We start from the raw sequence: 17525 nt of genomic DNA, 5'->3' as shown, positions 1-17525 counted from the left end.
TCGGGCCAGCACAGGAGGAGTTTGTTGTAAGTTTCACGGCAGAACCGGACAGCGCCGGAATGAAGTTTCTGCAAAGCGGCTGAGGGCTGATCGGAGGAGAGAGGTGCAAAGGAACAAGTTGTTTACCGAGGTATGTGAAAGTTAATCCAAGAACTGTTTGATTGGGATTCGTTTTTGTAACGAGAAGTAGACTTGAGAGAAGTTAGCATACAATGGAAACTGTGTTTGGGGTTTAGTCTTTATTAGCGACTGCTGGTCAAACAATATTTATAGGTCCAAATGTGATCGGTAATATGAAAACTAAAGGACAGTAATTAATTAATAGACAATTTTGATATGGCTCTTTTCCCTGAAGCTCTTTGCATTGGCCGTTCTGTATGATAGTTATGTCTCCCTGACCATTACTTGTCAAACGTTTATCAGTCAAAAACATTTCATGTTGTGTGTCGGTGTGGTTTAAATTAGATTTGGTCGTCAGCATAAGCAAACAGAGAGCAACAGAACCACAATCCCACCGCAATCAAATATTGCAAATGCCTGATTCATTTGACCTTTTTTCAGAAACCCAGAAATCTCTCATGTGAAATGAAACGATTTGTGGGCCGGATCCTCTCATTCTGTGACTTGATCGGGATGTTCCTTGTTCAACCCGCGGACAAGCCGGACTCATCCTTGTACATCACTTCATCAGTTTAACTGCGTAGCCCAGATCTTTCTGCACTAATTCACATTTTTTCTACAGTCATCCCTGTGCGACCCAGAGGCTGCCATGTTTTCCCTTTCCGAGCTGGCGCCTCTGAACCAGCATCAGGGTCGGTGTAAGCTGTTGAAGCCCTGGTGGGAGGTCTTCATGGACTACCTGGTGGTCCTGATGCTGATGGTGTCCGTGCTGGCTTGTACAGAGCAGCTGTCCAGGGATCGAGTGGTGTGCATTCCCATGGATCCAGTCACTAGTGCGAACACCAGCAATCACGGCCCTTCCACCAGTGGACCAGCATTGACTCCATCTTCAAAGCCCCCGACTCATGTTCCACGCAACGTCAGCCCAAAACTCCCCCCTGTAGGCCGGGGTAGACGCACACATCTGGCCCACCAGCAGTATGTCTACATTAGCCAGGTAGTGTAATGCTTCTGTAATGGGTCTTTACAAATGATGCAGCAGAAGCAGGGCAACAGATTAAAACGATTCCTTGAGGAACGTAATCCTCAACACAGCCATAATCAATATTTCTTCATCAACAACGGATCAAGTAAGTTGTTCATAATGAAAAGGCCAGAGAGTATTACCTGATATTGCAGCTGCTCTCAGCTCTTTATTACCTGCAGCTCTTCTGCCTGTGGTTCACGGCTCACGGCTGGTGTCATTTTATGGCATTTAAGTGTCTTCTCTTCTATCCGTCTTAGGTGTGCTACCATGAGGCTTTGCCTCTGTGCTCCCGCTTCTTCCCGTACATGGCCATGCTGCAGTCTCTGGTGCTGGTGGCCAGCGGCTCCTTCTGGCTCCACTTCCCCCACACCTCTGCCCGCATAGAGCACTTCCTGGCCATATTGGCAAAGTGCTGCGAATCACCGTGGACATCTCAGGCCCTGTCTCATGCTGCCCGGCAGGATAGCATCCAAGAGAAGGAGGTGGTGGAGGAGGAGAGACGGGCGCCACAGCCTCCTCTCTCTTCAGCTTCATCTTCACACCCGGTGACCCTCGCGAGACGAACGAGCAGAGACTCGGGCACCGACAGCCCGCTTTTGGAGAGGTCAGGCGGTGCGTCCTTTGGCTGCCCTCCCTCCCCGTGCCCCTCCACGCTCTCCTGTAACTCCGCCTTGTCGTCCACGTCCACGTCCCGTGGGTCCAAGTTGCCCTTTCCTCCCTCCAGCCATGTCATGGATGACAGTCCCAGGCAGGTCATGAGTTTAGACAAAAGTGACGGGGAACAGGCCAGGGCGCTGTTCGAGAGGGTGAGGAAATTCCGGTCACACAGCGAAAGCTCGGATGTCATCTATAAGGTGAGAGCTCCTCTGGTCCACGTAGCTTATTTATAACATAATCTATTTTTTTCTTTTGTGTTAGCTTGACTGTTGAAACATTTCCTTTTAGTTTTTTAATTGTCCACATTATTATGAGACTATATAGAGCTTTATATTTATTGCAACCTGCTGGTTTTTAAATTTAAAAGGTAAAGTGTGTCGCATCTATTAGCAGAATGCCATTTAAATATAATTAAGTATGTTTTCTTCTTGTATAATCACCAGAGTGTGCCGTTTATATTGACAAATGGAGCAAGTCTTCTTTAAAGTAATAAACACGACCAAATCCTGCGCTGGCTTTGGGTGGAGCCGTAGTCCTGTTTATGTGTCAGCTACAGTACCTGCTCTTCATGCACAGAACAGTTTGTTCCTTACACCTCCCTGTCATCTATTCAGGTCTACCTCGCTCAGACAGTATTGAAATTGCTGATGGTGACGCTGATCTTGAGTTACAGCATCCCTCTTCTCAGCTCCCTCTCCTTCACCCACACCTGTCACCCTGAGGAGACAGCCTTGGTGGGCTACGATACCTTCCAGTGTATCCATGTGCTCTCCTCCCTCCTACGCAAGCTGCTCATGGCATACCTGTCCCTACTGGGGCTGTACGCCATGCTCAACTTTTACACCCTCAGCTGGATTTTACACAGGTCAGCGCATTGGTGTAAAGTCTGTGCGAATACCTTTAAAATAGATGTTGATTAAAGTTTAGAGCCACACTAATATAAATATATATTTATATATTAACAAAGGATTAATTAACGACATTTAATGTCAAAGGATGTGGCTTGCGAGGAAGGGCACTTAACTGACTCTTTCAAGCCATTGTTTCTGATGCTTTAGCTGATTGAGAGTCAGATTTTACCCCAATGGAGTGGGAGGAGACCAAAACAGTTTAGAGCTTAGAGGACAGTTAATAATGCACCGACATGAGACTGAAAAAACAGCACCCTAAAATAAATACAAATGTTGCTCCACGCATTCTGGAATGTGTAGAGGCCGTATGTGGCCCACGATGCGAAATGAGTTTGATACCCCTGGTGTAGATTAAATGCTGTTAGTTGAAATTCTTTATGATCAGTTATTAGCAACTGTTAGGAGAAACTGGGGTTAGAGCTTGAAAGGCCCTTAAAGCATACCTGAGGCCTGTTAATAGGATTACAGTGAAAAGCTGTGTTGGGCGACTGTGTGATATATTTTTCCACCTCTGCCCTTCTCAGCTCTCTGCGCCAGTATTCCTTCCACTCCCTGAAGGAGTTGTGCTCTCTGAGAGATGTTCCTGATCTGAGAAAAGACCTGGCTTTTCTTTTACACATGTTGGACCAGTATGATCCTTTGCTGGCCCAGCGGCTGTCCGTCTTTTTGTCCCCTGTCAGTGAGAGCAGGCTGCTGGGAGAAAGCCTGGAGAGGCGATGGGGGGAGGAGAAGCTGCGCGCCATGACGAGGGTGGACGCAGAGGGCTTCTCCAGACTGCAGCTGGTGGCCCTACCTCGCCTCCCTCCGGCCCTCTTCACCCTCAGCCAGCTTCAGGTTCTCCAGCTGGAGCTCATCGCAGATGCCAGGTTCACTGAGCAAGTGTCAAAGATGACCTCGCTAAGGTGGGTTGTGCAGTGGTGCAGTTCCGCTTCACACATTTGAAACAATGCAAATCAAACGATATATATTTTGTTAAAGGCGCATTACGCTGTGAACGTACATATACACGTCTTTGGTGGTTTCTTCACCCAACAGGGAGCTCCACCTCTATCACTGCACAGCAGCGGTGGATCCCGGTGCACTCAGAGTCCTCCAGGAACATCTGGAGGTTCTCCACCTCACCTTTACTCAGGCATCAGAGATCCCCAACTGGGTGCTCTCCCTCCGCAGCCTGCACCAGCTGCACCTCTCCGGCCGCCTAAGTAGTGACGGTGGGTTGGGCCGCGGCTGGGCGTTGGGCAGCCTCCGCCAACTGCGTCACCTCCGTGTGCTGGTGATCCGAGGCATGCTTCAGCGGATCCCAGGGGAGCTGTGCGAAGTGGCCGGCAGTTTGGCGAGGCTGGAGATCTACAACGAGGGCGCCAGGCTGCTCGTGCTGACAGGCCTGAAGCGCATGGTCGGCCTGACTGAGCTGCTGCTGCAGGACTGCCGGCTGGAGCGTTTGCCCTCGGCCCTGCTGGCTCTCGCCAACCTGCGGACGCTCGACCTGCAGCACAACAACTTGCGCACTCTGGAGGAACTGCTTAGCCTGGCTCATCTGCGCCGTCTTTCTTGCCTTAGGCTCGCCTACAACCGGATTCTGGCGCTGCCAGCTAGCGTTGGTGTGCTGCGAGGCCTGGAGCTCCTGGATCTATCCAACAACCAGCTTCACAGCCTCCCCCCAGCGCTCTTTACCCTCCGGGGCCTTCGCAGGCTCCTGGTGGCTGGTAACCTTCTGGAAGAGCTCCCCGCAGAGGTAAAGGCACTACAGCTGCTCACAGAGCTGGACCTCAGTGGGAACCGGCTCGACAGCCTCCCCCCGCAGCTTTTCAGCAGCTGTTTGGAGCTGCACATCCTTAATGTGGCTCGCAACTCTCTCAGCTCACTACCCAGGGGGATCTCAGCTTTAAGTCGGTTGTCCAAGTTGGACTTGCGCAGTAACAGTCTGGAGGCACTGCCTGCTGAATTGGGCTGCTGCACAGGGCTGCACAGAGGTGGTCTTCTCGTGGAGGACTGGCTGTTCCTTTCTTTGCCTACACAGGTCAGGGACTTGCTGAGCCGTTCTTGCGCCCCCTGTGGTGCTCCCTCAGAAGGTCATTCTCGCCCAGATTCAGATAGTTTCCCATACTTCTGTCCGACACAGTGGAGTTTCTCTTCTGCTCTGGAATCACAGATATAAGTATCCTAACACTCATTGCCGCGATTTGCTTTTGCAACACTTTTGGCAAAATGTTTACCAGCTGTTCTTTTAGAAGGCAGCTTTCCTATTGGTCATTTTAATGTGAGTGTTTAATAAGCATATTAGTACACGTTACTTAATTGTATACGTTCTGCCCATTGATCATTAAACTAAATCAATGTCAACCAAAGTTTTGCAGGAAAATTCAATAACGCATTCAGAAATGTACAAAGCAATAGGTTGTGTAAATTTTGCAGCTACAGAGACCTTGATTTGTAGTAAATACACTGAAACATACTAAATACACCTCTTAACCTCAATACAATGTTTTAGGGGGGGTAATTTTTTGTGCTTTGGCTACTGTAGGAATGTGTTTTTCCAAAGGCAGATTAGGAGATCATCAGTGGGTGTTATAGTGTTTGAATAATGATTATTAATAAATAAGGGGAAAGGTCACATAGTATTTTTGCAGGGATCTCTCCATATATAAAATGGCCCAAATATTTCTATTGTTTGATAACAAAGCTTACATCGTTAATGAAAAAGTTACTCAAATTTCTTTTAACATGAACAAAACCACTAATTAATAATAATTGAAATTATAGTTATCCACAGTATAAACATATATGTATTACTCCTACTAAATAAAATAAAGTTGTTATCTAGCTGTGACCACTAACTAACAATAAAAATGTTTATTTTTGATGCTCCTGTTTGGACGCTGTATTGTGAAAAGTGCTCCCCAAAAATTCTCTGAAGCCTTACCTGGCGCTGGTATAACCATTTCTAGCGGGCTATGTTCTGTACACCAGAAAAACTTAAAAATCAAACTTCTCTTGGTATTCACAATGAGAAAAGAAACTTGAATAAATATATTCCATGAAATAGATCAAAATAAAATTAAAATAAAGGTCAGAGAATGGAGATTATATATGAATATATATATAATATATGTGTGTGTGTGTGTGTGTGTGTGTGTGTGTGTGTGTGTGTGTGTGTGTGTGTGTGTGTGTGTGTGTGTGTGTGTGTGTGTGTGTGTGTGTGCATAGTATTATGGCCTTTATTTTGTTTTGTTGTATTTCACTACCGTGGTCTTCCATACATAACGCCGTATCCCGCTTTTTTATACTGCCGTAAGCTGCAACACACTTTTTGTCCAATCACCGGCTGCTTATGTCGATGGTCGCACGAATCCACCAATGATGTCAACGCCTTTTAGCATGGGCGGGACGTCCGGTGTCTCGTATAAACGAACTAAGGCCTCTCCATGCGGTTTTGATCTTCAGGTTGACGCGAAGCTAACGCCAACAAGGTAAGAATGTCAAATATTGTCTTTTTTCCGCGTCTGCAGGGTTCTAAAAACTCCCAGGCAACCAGAAAGTCACTCATTACTTTATTTCGAGAAAGAAACGGGCCTGATATGAAATAGCGTCTTTCCTAATTTACATTATAGTTCTCACCGTAACCGAGCTAGCTAACCAGCTAGCGTTTTGTAGTCTAACGTTAGTTAGCTTAGCCATCCCAGCAAGTTCTCGTGTATTTGTTGTTATTCGGAGTGCGTAGGGCACATATTTAAATATCATTTTTTATTTTTATTATTTAAGCCGTTGTTGCAATTGCTCGATTTCCAAGAGAAATATATGGTGAAACTCATCCATTATCAAAATAGTTTACGCCGTTTAGCGCGTTAGCTTGCCACGTTAGCAATGCTTATGCAACACAATAGCTTTCCAGTGTTGTAGCTAAACGTTCCCGATGCTAACCGGTTTGGTCAATCCGATGGCGTTGGCTAACGTAAACTCCGAGGTACCGGTTGATCGGGTTTGTACGCGGTATTTGTGCACACGATCACTCTTTGTTTGCATATCAATACATTAATTGTGGACACTATGCGGAGCCTCTCCTTTGCTAAACTAGCTAGCATAGCTCGTTCTACGGCCTCAAGTCTTACAATGGGTTTGCGGGGTGAACACAACAACGTTGGTGTTTGGGGGACGGTTTACAGCAGCACTAGTACCTGTGTTCACACAAACCAACCAAACGGCTAATGGGATGATGCATACAGGCGCACTATTTCACTAAGATCTAACGTTAATTGAGCTCAAACGTGCAGTGGAACCCGGCACAAAGGGTGGCAACAACAGTTGGGCTCATTTAAAAGCGCCCCCCCCCAGTAAGAGACGAGTAAGTCATGGTAGGAGATTAAGGAGCCAACTAATGACAAACCGTTTGGTTTCTCCTGTTTTTAGATAGACACCATGGCAGAGAATGATGTTGATAACGAGCTGCTCGACTATGAAGAGGATGAGGAGCCCCAAGGAGCCCCGGAGAGTGCAGCACCCGCAGGCAAGAAGGAGGTGAAGGGCTCCTACGTCTCCATCCACAGCTCTGGCTTCAGAGACTTTCTGCTCAAGCCAGAGCTGCTCCGCGCCATCATCGACTGTGGTTTTGAGCATCCGTCTGAAGGTGAGGGACATTTTATCAAAACCTGTTTTTTAAATGCCATAGCTCATACAAAGTTGGATTAGCTAGATTTGATCTCTTAAATGCCAATAATGACGAGACAAGACTAGCAGGGCTGCCTTATACCTGCACCCTCTGGTCGCGGTTGCTGTGATATGTACTTATATTAAAACAAACATTTTTTCTCCATTTAGTCCAGCATGAATGCATCCCTCAAGCTATTCTGGGCATGGACATCCTGTGCCAGGCCAAGTCTGGTATGGGCAAGACTGCCGTGTTTGTGCTGGCGACACTGCAGCAGATCGAACCTGTCGATGGACAGGTCAGTGCGCATATTCAATACACTAGTTCTCTCAGTGTATGCTTAAGTGAAGGAAGCCATGACTATGTCCTGTTGCATTGACTACTGCATGTTACAAAGTATCTGAATCTTACGTCGACCTCCACCCTCCCAGGTGTCTGTATTAGTCATGTGCCACACACGAGAGCTGGCCTTCCAGATCAGTAAGGAGTACGAGCGTTTCTCCAAGTACATGTCCTCGGTCAAGGCGGCCGTGTTCTTCGGCGGCATGGCCATCAAGAAGGACGAGGACGTCCTGAAGAAGAATTGCCCTCACATCGTGGTTGGAACCCCGGGCCGCATGCTCGCTCTCATCCGCAACAAGACCCTCTCCCTGAAGAACGTCAAGCACTTTGTCCTGGATGAGTGTGATAAAATGCTGGAGCAGCTAGGTGAGTGCGGGGGGAAAAAAGACACCAACATTACTTATTTTCTACTCACCCCGTTGATTCCACCTCAGGGGATCTGGTTACATCCGATTACACTTTGTATCCGTCTCTCTTTGTGAATCAGACATGAGGCGTGATGTACAGGACATCTTTAAGATCACACCACACGAGAAGCAGGTCATGATGTTCAGTGCCACTCTGAGCAAGGAGATACGACCAGTCTGCCGCAAATTCATGCAGGATGTAAGTACTGGAGGTTTCTCCGAACGCAAAAGGAAACCCGTGTGTGCGTTAAAGCTGCAGCACATTTGAATTGTGTGCGTTTTTTCCACTTGGTGATGAAACTATGAACTCTTAAGCAGCTTGTCGAAGTATCGATCTATATTCTTGCGCTGTGCAGCCCATGGAGGTATTTGTGGACGACGAGACCAAACTGACACTCCACGGCCTGCAACAATACTACTGCAAGCTGAAGGACAGCGAGAAGAACCGCAAGCTCTTTGACCTGCTCGACGTGTTGGAGTTCAACCAGGTAAAGCAGCGGAGCCACTAGCTTTTTGCCTTTTCATTAGAATTAGGGCTAGACATGAGTGGAAATATTATGTAAGAAATTACTTTTATTTATTCGTCATGTACGTCACATGACTAATTTGGGATTACTGAACTGGAATGTTTTGAGAATTTTAAAATCCCCTGCAAGCACCTCTTAAACCACAACCTCACATTTCAGCACTTTATACGCCAATCAATAAACAATCCATCGCATTGACATGAGTCCTCAGCAGCCACATTGAAATGCCTCTGCTCTGCCTCTAGGTGGTGATCTTTGTCAAGTCAGTCCAGCGCTGCGTTGCTCTGGCCCAGCTTCTGGTGGAACAGAATTTCCCTGCCATCGCCATCCACAGGGGAATGGCCCAGGAGGAGAGGTGAGACGAGACTTCCACATACTTTCCCACCATCGTTAATATCTGAATGCAGAGTATGTTTATGGCGCAGTTAACTAAACACTCCATTCTTGGGGAGCTGTGTGGATAACGCCCATTGTTACTCCACAGGCTGTCTCGCTATCAGCAGTTCAAGGACTTCCAAAGGCGGATCCTGGTGGCCACCAACCTCTTCGGTCGAGGGATGGACATCGAGCGGGTCAACATTGTCTTCAACTACGACATGCCGGAAGATTCTGACACCTATTTGCACAGGGTGAGAACTACTTTTAATGTTCGTCCTGTGTGGCGTCCTAGTTTTAATAAAGTTTGGATAGTGTCACTACGAGGTCGGTTTTATTAGTTGGTCATTGTTTAAGGCTTTAGGTTGTTTTGTTTTTTTAATGTGTTTGGTCTTCTTTGCACCTGCCAGGTTGCCCGTGCCGGTAGGTTTGGCACAAAGGGGTTGGCTATAACCTTTGTGTCGGACGAGACCGACGCCAAGACTCTGAACGACGTGCAGGACCGCTTCGAGGTCAACGTGGCCGAGCTGCCGGACGAGATCGACATCTCCTCTTACAGTAAGCTCTTTCTTTTCCGAATGGCTGTGGGACATGTTCAAACGATTGTATGTGTGTATAAATGGGCTCAGAGCATAGTAGTTAATAGTTTTAATATCTTCCCAGCTAAAAAGTTTGTGCAACAAACGTTTTTACGTCATCTTTGCAACTAGAGCCAGCAGTTGGTGTTGCCATGTAGCCACCGGGCTCTCATTCAAATGTAAAGGGCCCACTCGCTCTTAACCGGTTGCTGAAAAGTTGGTATGTTCAGCTGTCGCTGTTCGCGTTGCTCTTTTACATTCTCAACCAGTGTCTCTCCTCCTCTGTCCCCGTTTAGTCGAGCAGTCCAGATGAGTCCTCCAGCCGAGCCGAAGGCACTTCATGGATTATGTGTTTGGAAGTAATGTTTCACCATTGATTTGAAAGCTCTGCTCGTTCCTAATGTTCACCAAACCTTTATTTTTATTGTCAGTTTTGGGGTAGTGGGGGGGAGGTTATGGTCAATTTTTAATTTGTCTTTTACAGTTTTTGTTTTTGCTGAATGGAATTAAAACTTTTTATAAAATGCCATTTTTACTGCTGTGGTCTCTACCCCATATTCATTAACTTTAATCTCCAGCAGAGCTGCAGGGAAACATGTAGAAAAGTAGTTCTGAGGAACCTGTGAAAGTGATTTCTATCCATTTTAAATTGTTTAAACTAGTTTGTATAGTATGGTGATCTGTCTTTTTCCCCTACTGAAACGGTCTGTTTTTAAAGTCATGTAGTTAAATACAAGAATTTTTTTTGCTCACATGGCAGCTCTTACTTTGAATTTCCAATTGAATTCCTCCAATAAATGAAGTCACTAAGAATCCTAGTGGTGAGTTTGCAAATTTTGATCCTATTGTCATCCCATCATTGTTTTAATGAGTTAATATTCCACTGATCTGTACGGTTGGCGCCGATTGGAAGCACTCCCATGGTATTGTAACCTAGCAGTTTAAAGTAGCATGCAGCTCAAAACAGTCTTCGTTGAGAATACAATCCCCAGTGTGAGTCAAAGTATCCCATTGGTTAAATGTTCACTGTCCGGGGTAAAATCAAATGCATGACAACCAGTTGCAGTAACATTTGAGGAAGGAATCAACCACTAATTCTTTCAATTTGTTTAATGAGACTTTAGAAAGCATGACTTTATCGCAGATGGTGTTACATGCTACATACAATCATGCTTTAAAATGGGCACTTTTAACGCTCAAAGGATCTGAACCACACTTGTTCAGTGCTAAACTATACATGGACTACAGTTTAACTTAAAGGTTTGGCCCTTACACGACAGGTGGAACTACAAAGAGTAATGATCTGTACATAGCTGCTCCATAGTGTCCTGTAACAAAACTAGGCACACGATACCAAAACCACAGCATCTACAAAGGACAATAGCAATGCTAAAACACTTTACAAACTTGGTTTTAAAAAAGGTAGACAATGCAAACATTTTCCAGTTACACAGCAAACTGATAAAGCCAATTATGGCAAACAAAAACAACTGTTGCAATGATAAAAACCATCAAAAGATTTGGAATTACTCATTTAATATGTATTCAGTAAAGAAACTAATCACTTTGTTGCCTTTCCATGAGGTCAAAGGTCTTGAATCCAGGCTGTGGTAAGGTGTGCCAACTTGAACCTCAGTCCTAGTTGAGTGAGCTGCATGGGTTCTTCAGTCTAAAAGGACAGAAAAACGAATAATACATGATTTCCCTTCCTCTGAAATGTCCATTGGAACGGGTCTCTTGACGTTGGATAGCCGTGGCCACGTAAAGCTCTTCTGACAGTTGACGCGTTCCTCAAAATAGCCACTATAAACACGAAGAGCACTTTAGTCATCGTTAAGTTACTGAGCTGCTTGATTAAAGGCCCTGACACAAATTACACAATTACCTCCTGGCACGCCATTTTCATAATGTCTTTTACAGCGAAACCAAAGCGCGGCCGATGTTCCCTCGCATGTCGCCGTCCACAATCAGGATTGTAATTTGGCAGAATTCCCCGGCTTGTTCTGCTAAATGTCTCGCTTTCTGGCGGCGGCGTGGCGAGTCCAGCTGGGTAAACGACCTCCATCACCATATTCCCCACTAATGCGGACAGGGACTCGATCCATCAGGTTGGACGCGGTCTTCTCAGAGTACACACCTTCTTCCCTACGGCGGCCTTCATCGTGGATCCTAACAAACAGCTTTCTGACCGCTGTGACCTCCGCTGTGACCCTTGAGCCACGGATCTGTGCTGACAGCGCTCAGCTGTTTTGTCCCTCTCCTGGACACCATCCACGCTCCCAACATAGCAGCTTGGCTCGTCCGTCTTAACAATAAATACCAGTAAATAAATACCATAAAAAGACACACGCTGCGCTCCGGGAGACACATCAGAGACGCTCCTGCACTTTTGTCCGGCCCAGTTTCCCCCCGTCAGGTCTTCTCCCGGAGCCTTCCTTTGGTTTGGCAATACTGCGTTGTTGGGAGTGCAGTCCCCGACAAAAAGTCTCAGTTCAGGGGACATTTCTGGTGCACGGCAGCAACATGGCGGCTGGTTTGGTTTAGGACTGGTTCGTGTCCACGTTTGGCATGAAGTCTCTAGTCAGTCTGGCCAGAAACGACTCTTTATCTACACTAAAGCCACAATTCCTCCTCCCCGAAATAACGTCAAAGAAAAGAGGATTTGACTTGTTCACCTCGCTTGCGTCTACTTATAGATACACTATGGACAGCTATTCTATACTGGGGGCCACTACGGGGGGGGGGGTTGATTGTCTTTTGGTGAGGGAATGTCGGTCAGGGTGGGAGGTTGCGGCGCCGCCGCTAGTCGATGAACTTGTGCGTGTCTCCGTAGAGCCACTGCTGAGGGGGCATGGCGGCCTCGTTGAGGTGGTTGCACTCGTCGCTGCACTTGCAGGACTGGATGAACATCACCGACCGGCTGAAGCGCTCGCCGTCGGGGCAGGCGAAGGCCACGCCGGCGGTGCGCGTGCGCCGCGGCGAGCAGCAGCGGCCGTCCCTGCACACGCCACAGTAGTTGGGCCTGTAGAGGCGGGTGCTCCTGCAACCTGCGTAGGACAGGCGGTGAGGTTCGGGGGCCTTGTGGGTGCGGGAGCACTTCCGTCCTTTCTGCGGAGGGAGAACAGAGGTCGGGTTTTAGGTTTTTAAGTCATAGCAAAATGAAATGACTCATCAACTCGAGCCCGTATGTGAAAAACAAAGCTAACGACAGAGGCGGGGGAAGAACAGAACAAAGCGCCGTAGAGAGGAACATTCCGGCAATAGTTAAGGATCGACTGCTGACGCACATTAACACCCACAACAGCTCTGCAAACATTGGGAGGAACAGGTGCGTAACAACCCATCGGCCTCACTGCTGGCAACCCCGGGAACCAGAGTGGTTTTGTCGTTTTCAAATGGCCAGAGTGGGCGAATCGAGGGCTCTTCAAAAAAAAAAATCACATAGCAAAGAGCCGGCGAGAGCAGCCGACAGCCGCTGTGTCGCAGAGGTCCAGATATCTTTGCGGCTAAAGGAATCTCTCGTCTGGACGACTCAAAGCAGTCGCCGGGAAACTCAGAAGTCACGGCCACCTGGCCAAGAAAACGTCATTTTTACACTTTAGGTTTAAAACAGACAAGTTTTACCTTTTAAAAAGGTGATAGTACTCAGATTTGTTAACCGGGCAAGTGGTTTCCTGCCGTTTGCATCCACTGTGCTAAGCTAAGCTAACCCCCATAACACTTAACTACTCTTCATCCTAACTATTTTTATTTGAGCGTGGTATCAATCTTTATATCCAACTGAGCGCCAGAAAGAGAAGACGAGTATTTCCCAAAATGTGTAACTAATCGTCTGAGCAGTGGGCCGAACGTGAACCGCGCAGAGGCATCGGGGGCCTTAAATCGGGCTCCGTTGTGACCCTGCGGAGAAAGTTTCCCCACACAGCAACAGAACCGTGAATAGAACCAATGGACCAGACAGCGCAACAGAGGGGTGATCCAGGGTTCGGGGTCTGTAAACATCCATGGGTATTAATACCAATCTGACCCCTAAAGAGTGATCCTTTCCTGGATCAGTTCAGCATGATTCACACCACCCCTCCCTTCGCCGGAATCTTAACGTTCCTCACCTTGACGGGGATGGACATGGAGCTGCAGGGCCGAACGTTGCACAGACGCGTCTCTTTGATCAGCTTACAACGGGCGTTGTCATTGGTTACACGAGAGGACACGCCCATCCCACAGCTCCGAGAACACTGGGACCAGGAAGTAGTCTGAACCACGCACTGATCTCCCACCTTTCTCCAGACTACGAGAGAGGAAAAACGTGTGAGGACACGATGGTGCGAAACCATGGCGATTTGGGGAAAGAGGAGCGGGAGCGGCGAAAGTGAAGCCAATGTGTGGGGTGGGGGAGAGAGCGAGAGAGGGGGGAAAGGAGAAGTCCGGAGATGCGAAGCACACTGGCCTCATTCACTGACCAGGCAACACTGACGCATAGAGAGGGCGATACAGAGAGGGGAAAGCTGGGTGACAGAGGTATGTGCTGTGTGAGAGCACCTCTGGTGTGCAAGGAGCCAGTGGAAAACCAGCCTCACATAAATGCTGACACACACACACACACACACACACACACACACACACACACACACACACACACACACACACACACACACACACACACACACACACACACACACACACACACACACACACACACACACACACACACACACACACACACACACACACACACACACACACACACAGAGGAAAAGGCTCACAGTGAGGCCGTTTGTGCGTCAACGGGACTAAAACTGCCAAAAACGTAAACAAGATGCTTTACTGCGCGCAGAAAACAGACGGCGCTCTGAGGCGACGCGGCGGCTCTTACCCGCCAGGTGCTTGTTTCCGCGCGGCTTGTCCCGCTTGCGGCCAGCCTCCACCAGCTCGTTGCCCAGGACGTCCTTCTCCCTTTTGGGTTTGTAGGGGTACAGCTTCCCGTAGTGTTTGGGGTACGGCTTGGGGAAGGGGAAGGCCCGGTAGGGAGTGAAGGGGTAAGGCAGGTAGGCCGGTGGCTGGGGCCGGCGGTGCACCGGGGTCACGGCGGTGGCGCCCCTGTAGCAGTCGATCGTGAGGCAGCACTGCCCCGGCACCTTGACTAGATGTGGCGCGGGACAGGAGGGCGACGCCAGGGGCACGTGGCTGGGGCAGAGCGGCACGCAGCCCACCGCTCCATCGATGCAGGTGCACTGGTGCTTGCAGCCGGCGTTGAAATTCTCGCCGTTTTGATGAATCCGCCCGTTGTATTCGCACGAGCGGCCCTCCGCCTTTGCTGAGGGGAAAGCAAGAAGACGGGAAGCTTGGTCAAAAAGCATGACCGCCAGATATCAAGCGTCATGTAAGCGGCTAAATGAGATCAAACAGGAAGTGGAACAGAACAGAGAGGGAGGGAGGGACACACCAGCTCCAGATTCATGAAGCAAGCTCTATTCTTAGATCTGAAAGGAATTTTGACTTGTTTACAACGTCCAACCCCGTTGCCCTCATAAGTGCGACGCCCCCCAGATACCTCCCCTTTATATAGAAGCCCCCCCCCCGAATAAAACACACATTAAGAAGTACCGCAGTTTGTGTACACACTGAACGACCGGTGTTGGCCGGGTTTCAGTCGCAGGAAGGATGCCCGGGTCCTTTGAAACGTGGCACGAGTCTCCGAACCCCAAAGCCCCCATCAAAGAGAAGCCTGGAAGCCAGCATCCCCACCCTGTGCCCAACCCCCAAGCTAAACCCCAAAGCCCCCCCACACCACCCTATGTGCTAACCCAGGGGTGCCGAACTTGTCTTGCCTCAGACCAGTATCATGTTAGAAAAAACAACAACAGAGGGGTGTCGCTTTGCGACGCCTGGGTCAAAATGGAGATGCTCATGTAATTGGGCAAGGATTTTTCAAAATAAAATACTTTTCAGAAGAAAAAAAAGAAAAGAAGTGTTTTTCTTTCTCTGTGCGAACCCACCCCTGCAGATGCCATGGGTGTGGCCCACGTCGTTGCCGTAGTTGCACTCCAGGCCTCGGTGGTGGTCGCAGGGCCGTCCCTCGTGACAATCCTGGTTGAGCTGAGCGGCGCACACCTTGCAGCAGCCGCAGCCGTCCAGTACCGAGCTGACCCCCGGGGGGCAGGATGCAGGCCCTGCAGGACACTCGCACACCACCGGGCAGCCGGCAGTCACCTGCAGGAGGGGTACACACGGCGAGCTCTTTAGTCACCATCAAGGTTTTTCCGTGTGAGGAAGCACTGGGACCGAGAGGGACAATAGTTTGACTCATGTTACGCATGTCACATCACAGAAAGTCCTCATAGTGGGCGAGGGATAAACATCTGCTGAATACCCAGCAGTGTCGCGAGTGGATATCTGTGACCCTTCCGCTTGGCATTCTCACACACACACACACACACACACACACACACACACACACACACACACACACACACACACACACACACACACACACACACACACACACACAGAGTCTGGATGTCTCCCGGTGTGCTGCAGCTATGTGCGTGAAGAGGATATGACATTACGCGTTGCGGCGGCATTTTTAAGCGTTACATTGATGGCATCAAGCTGGTGCTCAAAACATCCCCCACTAAAGGTCCTGCAACACTTTAAGTGTGCAGCAAGTTCACATCAGCCTTCAATGCATTTTCATCTGCATTCGTATCAACAAACAACCATTTATAAAAGAGTGAATTGGTGATTTTTTTGGATGGGTGAGGGGGGGCTAAATAAACCCATTGAAAAATAAACAACATTTCATGAGTTTATTTAGGTTGAAGGGAGGGTCTAAACTGTGGATACGGAGGTGGAAACAGACAGAGAAGCTGACCTGTACTCTTTACTCCTCTGATTTAATCTGACAGCTGGCAACTTTACAGATTAGCGGGATTAATTACAAAATGTGTGATTCTCCTTTAGCCCCTAAAGCAAAACTCAAGAATAAAACTACCCAACATCACATTAACACATCAGTAGCAAAAAAAATCCGATAATACAATAAAGCACTCACTTTTTATTCATTAAGAGCAGTAAATTCAGCTGGAACTATTTTTACACTTTTTCTCGATTGACATTGTTAGGTGCTGGACTGTCCCCCCGAGACATCCCTCCAGGACCTCTGGTGTTCCCCGAACCCACCGTTTGAAAGCCACCACATATCACCACTCATTCTGCAAAAGGATTACAGTCAGACATGTAGACGTGGAAGGGGAAATAAAAGTGCATCGCAGGTCAATTATCGCTTGTGTCTCACGCGCGGGATCAGACCGCTGGCACGTGCGTCTTTATTCCTCAGTGTTTACATGAAGAAGAAAAAAAGGCAACAGACAACAAACTTCTTACCAAGCCGAACGTCGCCAGTTGAAAGACGGCGAGCAATATCAGTATCCCCATGCTGTCAGCGGATTCCCATAGAAGAAAAGCAAATAGACAAAAAACAAACAAAAAAAAAAACAATTTAGATCACAGAAAAATAAATCCTTCACCGGCTCAGAAACAATAGCTGTTGTCCACAGAGATTAAATCCGACACGCAGGACAGTCCTTGAATCTCTCACATCACTTGTGTGTTTTCATCATCAAAGTTGGAGGCTCGTGTTTTATATCAGCCTCGTGCTCTTTATGGCGGCCCCGCCCACCGCGGACCTTCCTTCAGCCAATTGGGAAGCAGACGCGCAGACAAGGTGTCCCGGCGGGGAGGGGAGAAGGGGGGCGGGGCTTGGAGCTCCAGCGAGGGAGAGCCGAGAGGTAACGTAAGCGAGGGAGGCGTGGCCAAGCATGAATGTGGTCATTCATAAAAAATCAGAATTACTACATTCTAAAGAGGACTTGGCTTCTGCGAGTTTATTTATTTATGTTTGAGGGAAAATAATATTTTCGGTGCTTTAAAGTCCGTT

General features: G+C 48.1%; 3 protein-coding genes across 3 annotated transcripts; 2 read left to right on the top strand and 1 right to left on the bottom strand.

Moving 5' to 3' along the window:
- On the top strand, window positions 1–5058 carry LOC120828325 (volume-regulated anion channel subunit LRRC8D). The gene is made up of 6 exons (XM_040191851.2): window positions 1–130; window positions 743–1117; window positions 1405–2001; window positions 2419–2669; window positions 3240–3617; window positions 3751–5058. Exons 2-6 carry the CDS (start codon window positions 770–772, stop codon window positions 4871–4873), a joined length of 2697 nt encoding a protein of 898 aa, XP_040047785.1. The 5' UTR covers window positions 1–130; window positions 743–769; the 3' UTR covers window positions 4874–5058.
- A 925-nt stretch (window positions 5059–5983) lies between these two features.
- LOC120827801 (ATP-dependent RNA helicase DDX39A) lies at window positions 5984–10402 on the top strand. Its single transcript, XM_040190910.2, has 10 exons — window positions 5984–6185; window positions 7123–7339; window positions 7531–7658; window positions 7792–8068; window positions 8190–8308; window positions 8466–8597; window positions 8882–8991; window positions 9121–9265; window positions 9422–9569; window positions 9886–10402. The coding sequence occupies exons 2-10, from the start codon at window positions 7132–7134 to the stop codon at window positions 9900–9902; spliced, it is 1284 nt and encodes a 427-aa protein (XP_040046844.1). The 5' UTR covers window positions 5984–6185; window positions 7123–7131; the 3' UTR covers window positions 9903–10402.
- A 282-nt stretch (window positions 10403–10684) lies between these two features.
- Window positions 10685–17225, bottom strand: LOC120827802 (CCN family member 1). The gene is made up of 5 exons (XM_040190911.2): window positions 16973–17225; window positions 15586–15799; window positions 14463–14903; window positions 13699–13877; window positions 10685–12697 (listed from the first exon to the last, which is right to left on the bottom strand). The coding sequence occupies exons 1-5, from the start codon at window positions 17021–17023 to the stop codon at window positions 12392–12394; spliced, it is 1191 nt and encodes a 396-aa protein (XP_040046845.2). The 5' UTR covers window positions 17024–17225; the 3' UTR covers window positions 10685–12391.
- Between the last annotated feature and the right edge of the window lie 300 nt (window positions 17226–17525).

Source organism: Gasterosteus aculeatus, chromosome 11 (genome assembly GCF_964276395.1).
Source record: "Gasterosteus aculeatus chromosome 11, fGasAcu3.hap1.1, whole genome shotgun sequence".
NCBI classification, from domain to species: domain Eukaryota; kingdom Metazoa; phylum Chordata; class Actinopteri; order Perciformes; family Gasterosteidae; genus Gasterosteus; species Gasterosteus aculeatus.
Note: the sequence above shows the minus strand (reverse complement) of the source record. Positions and strands in the feature narration are given on the sequence as shown.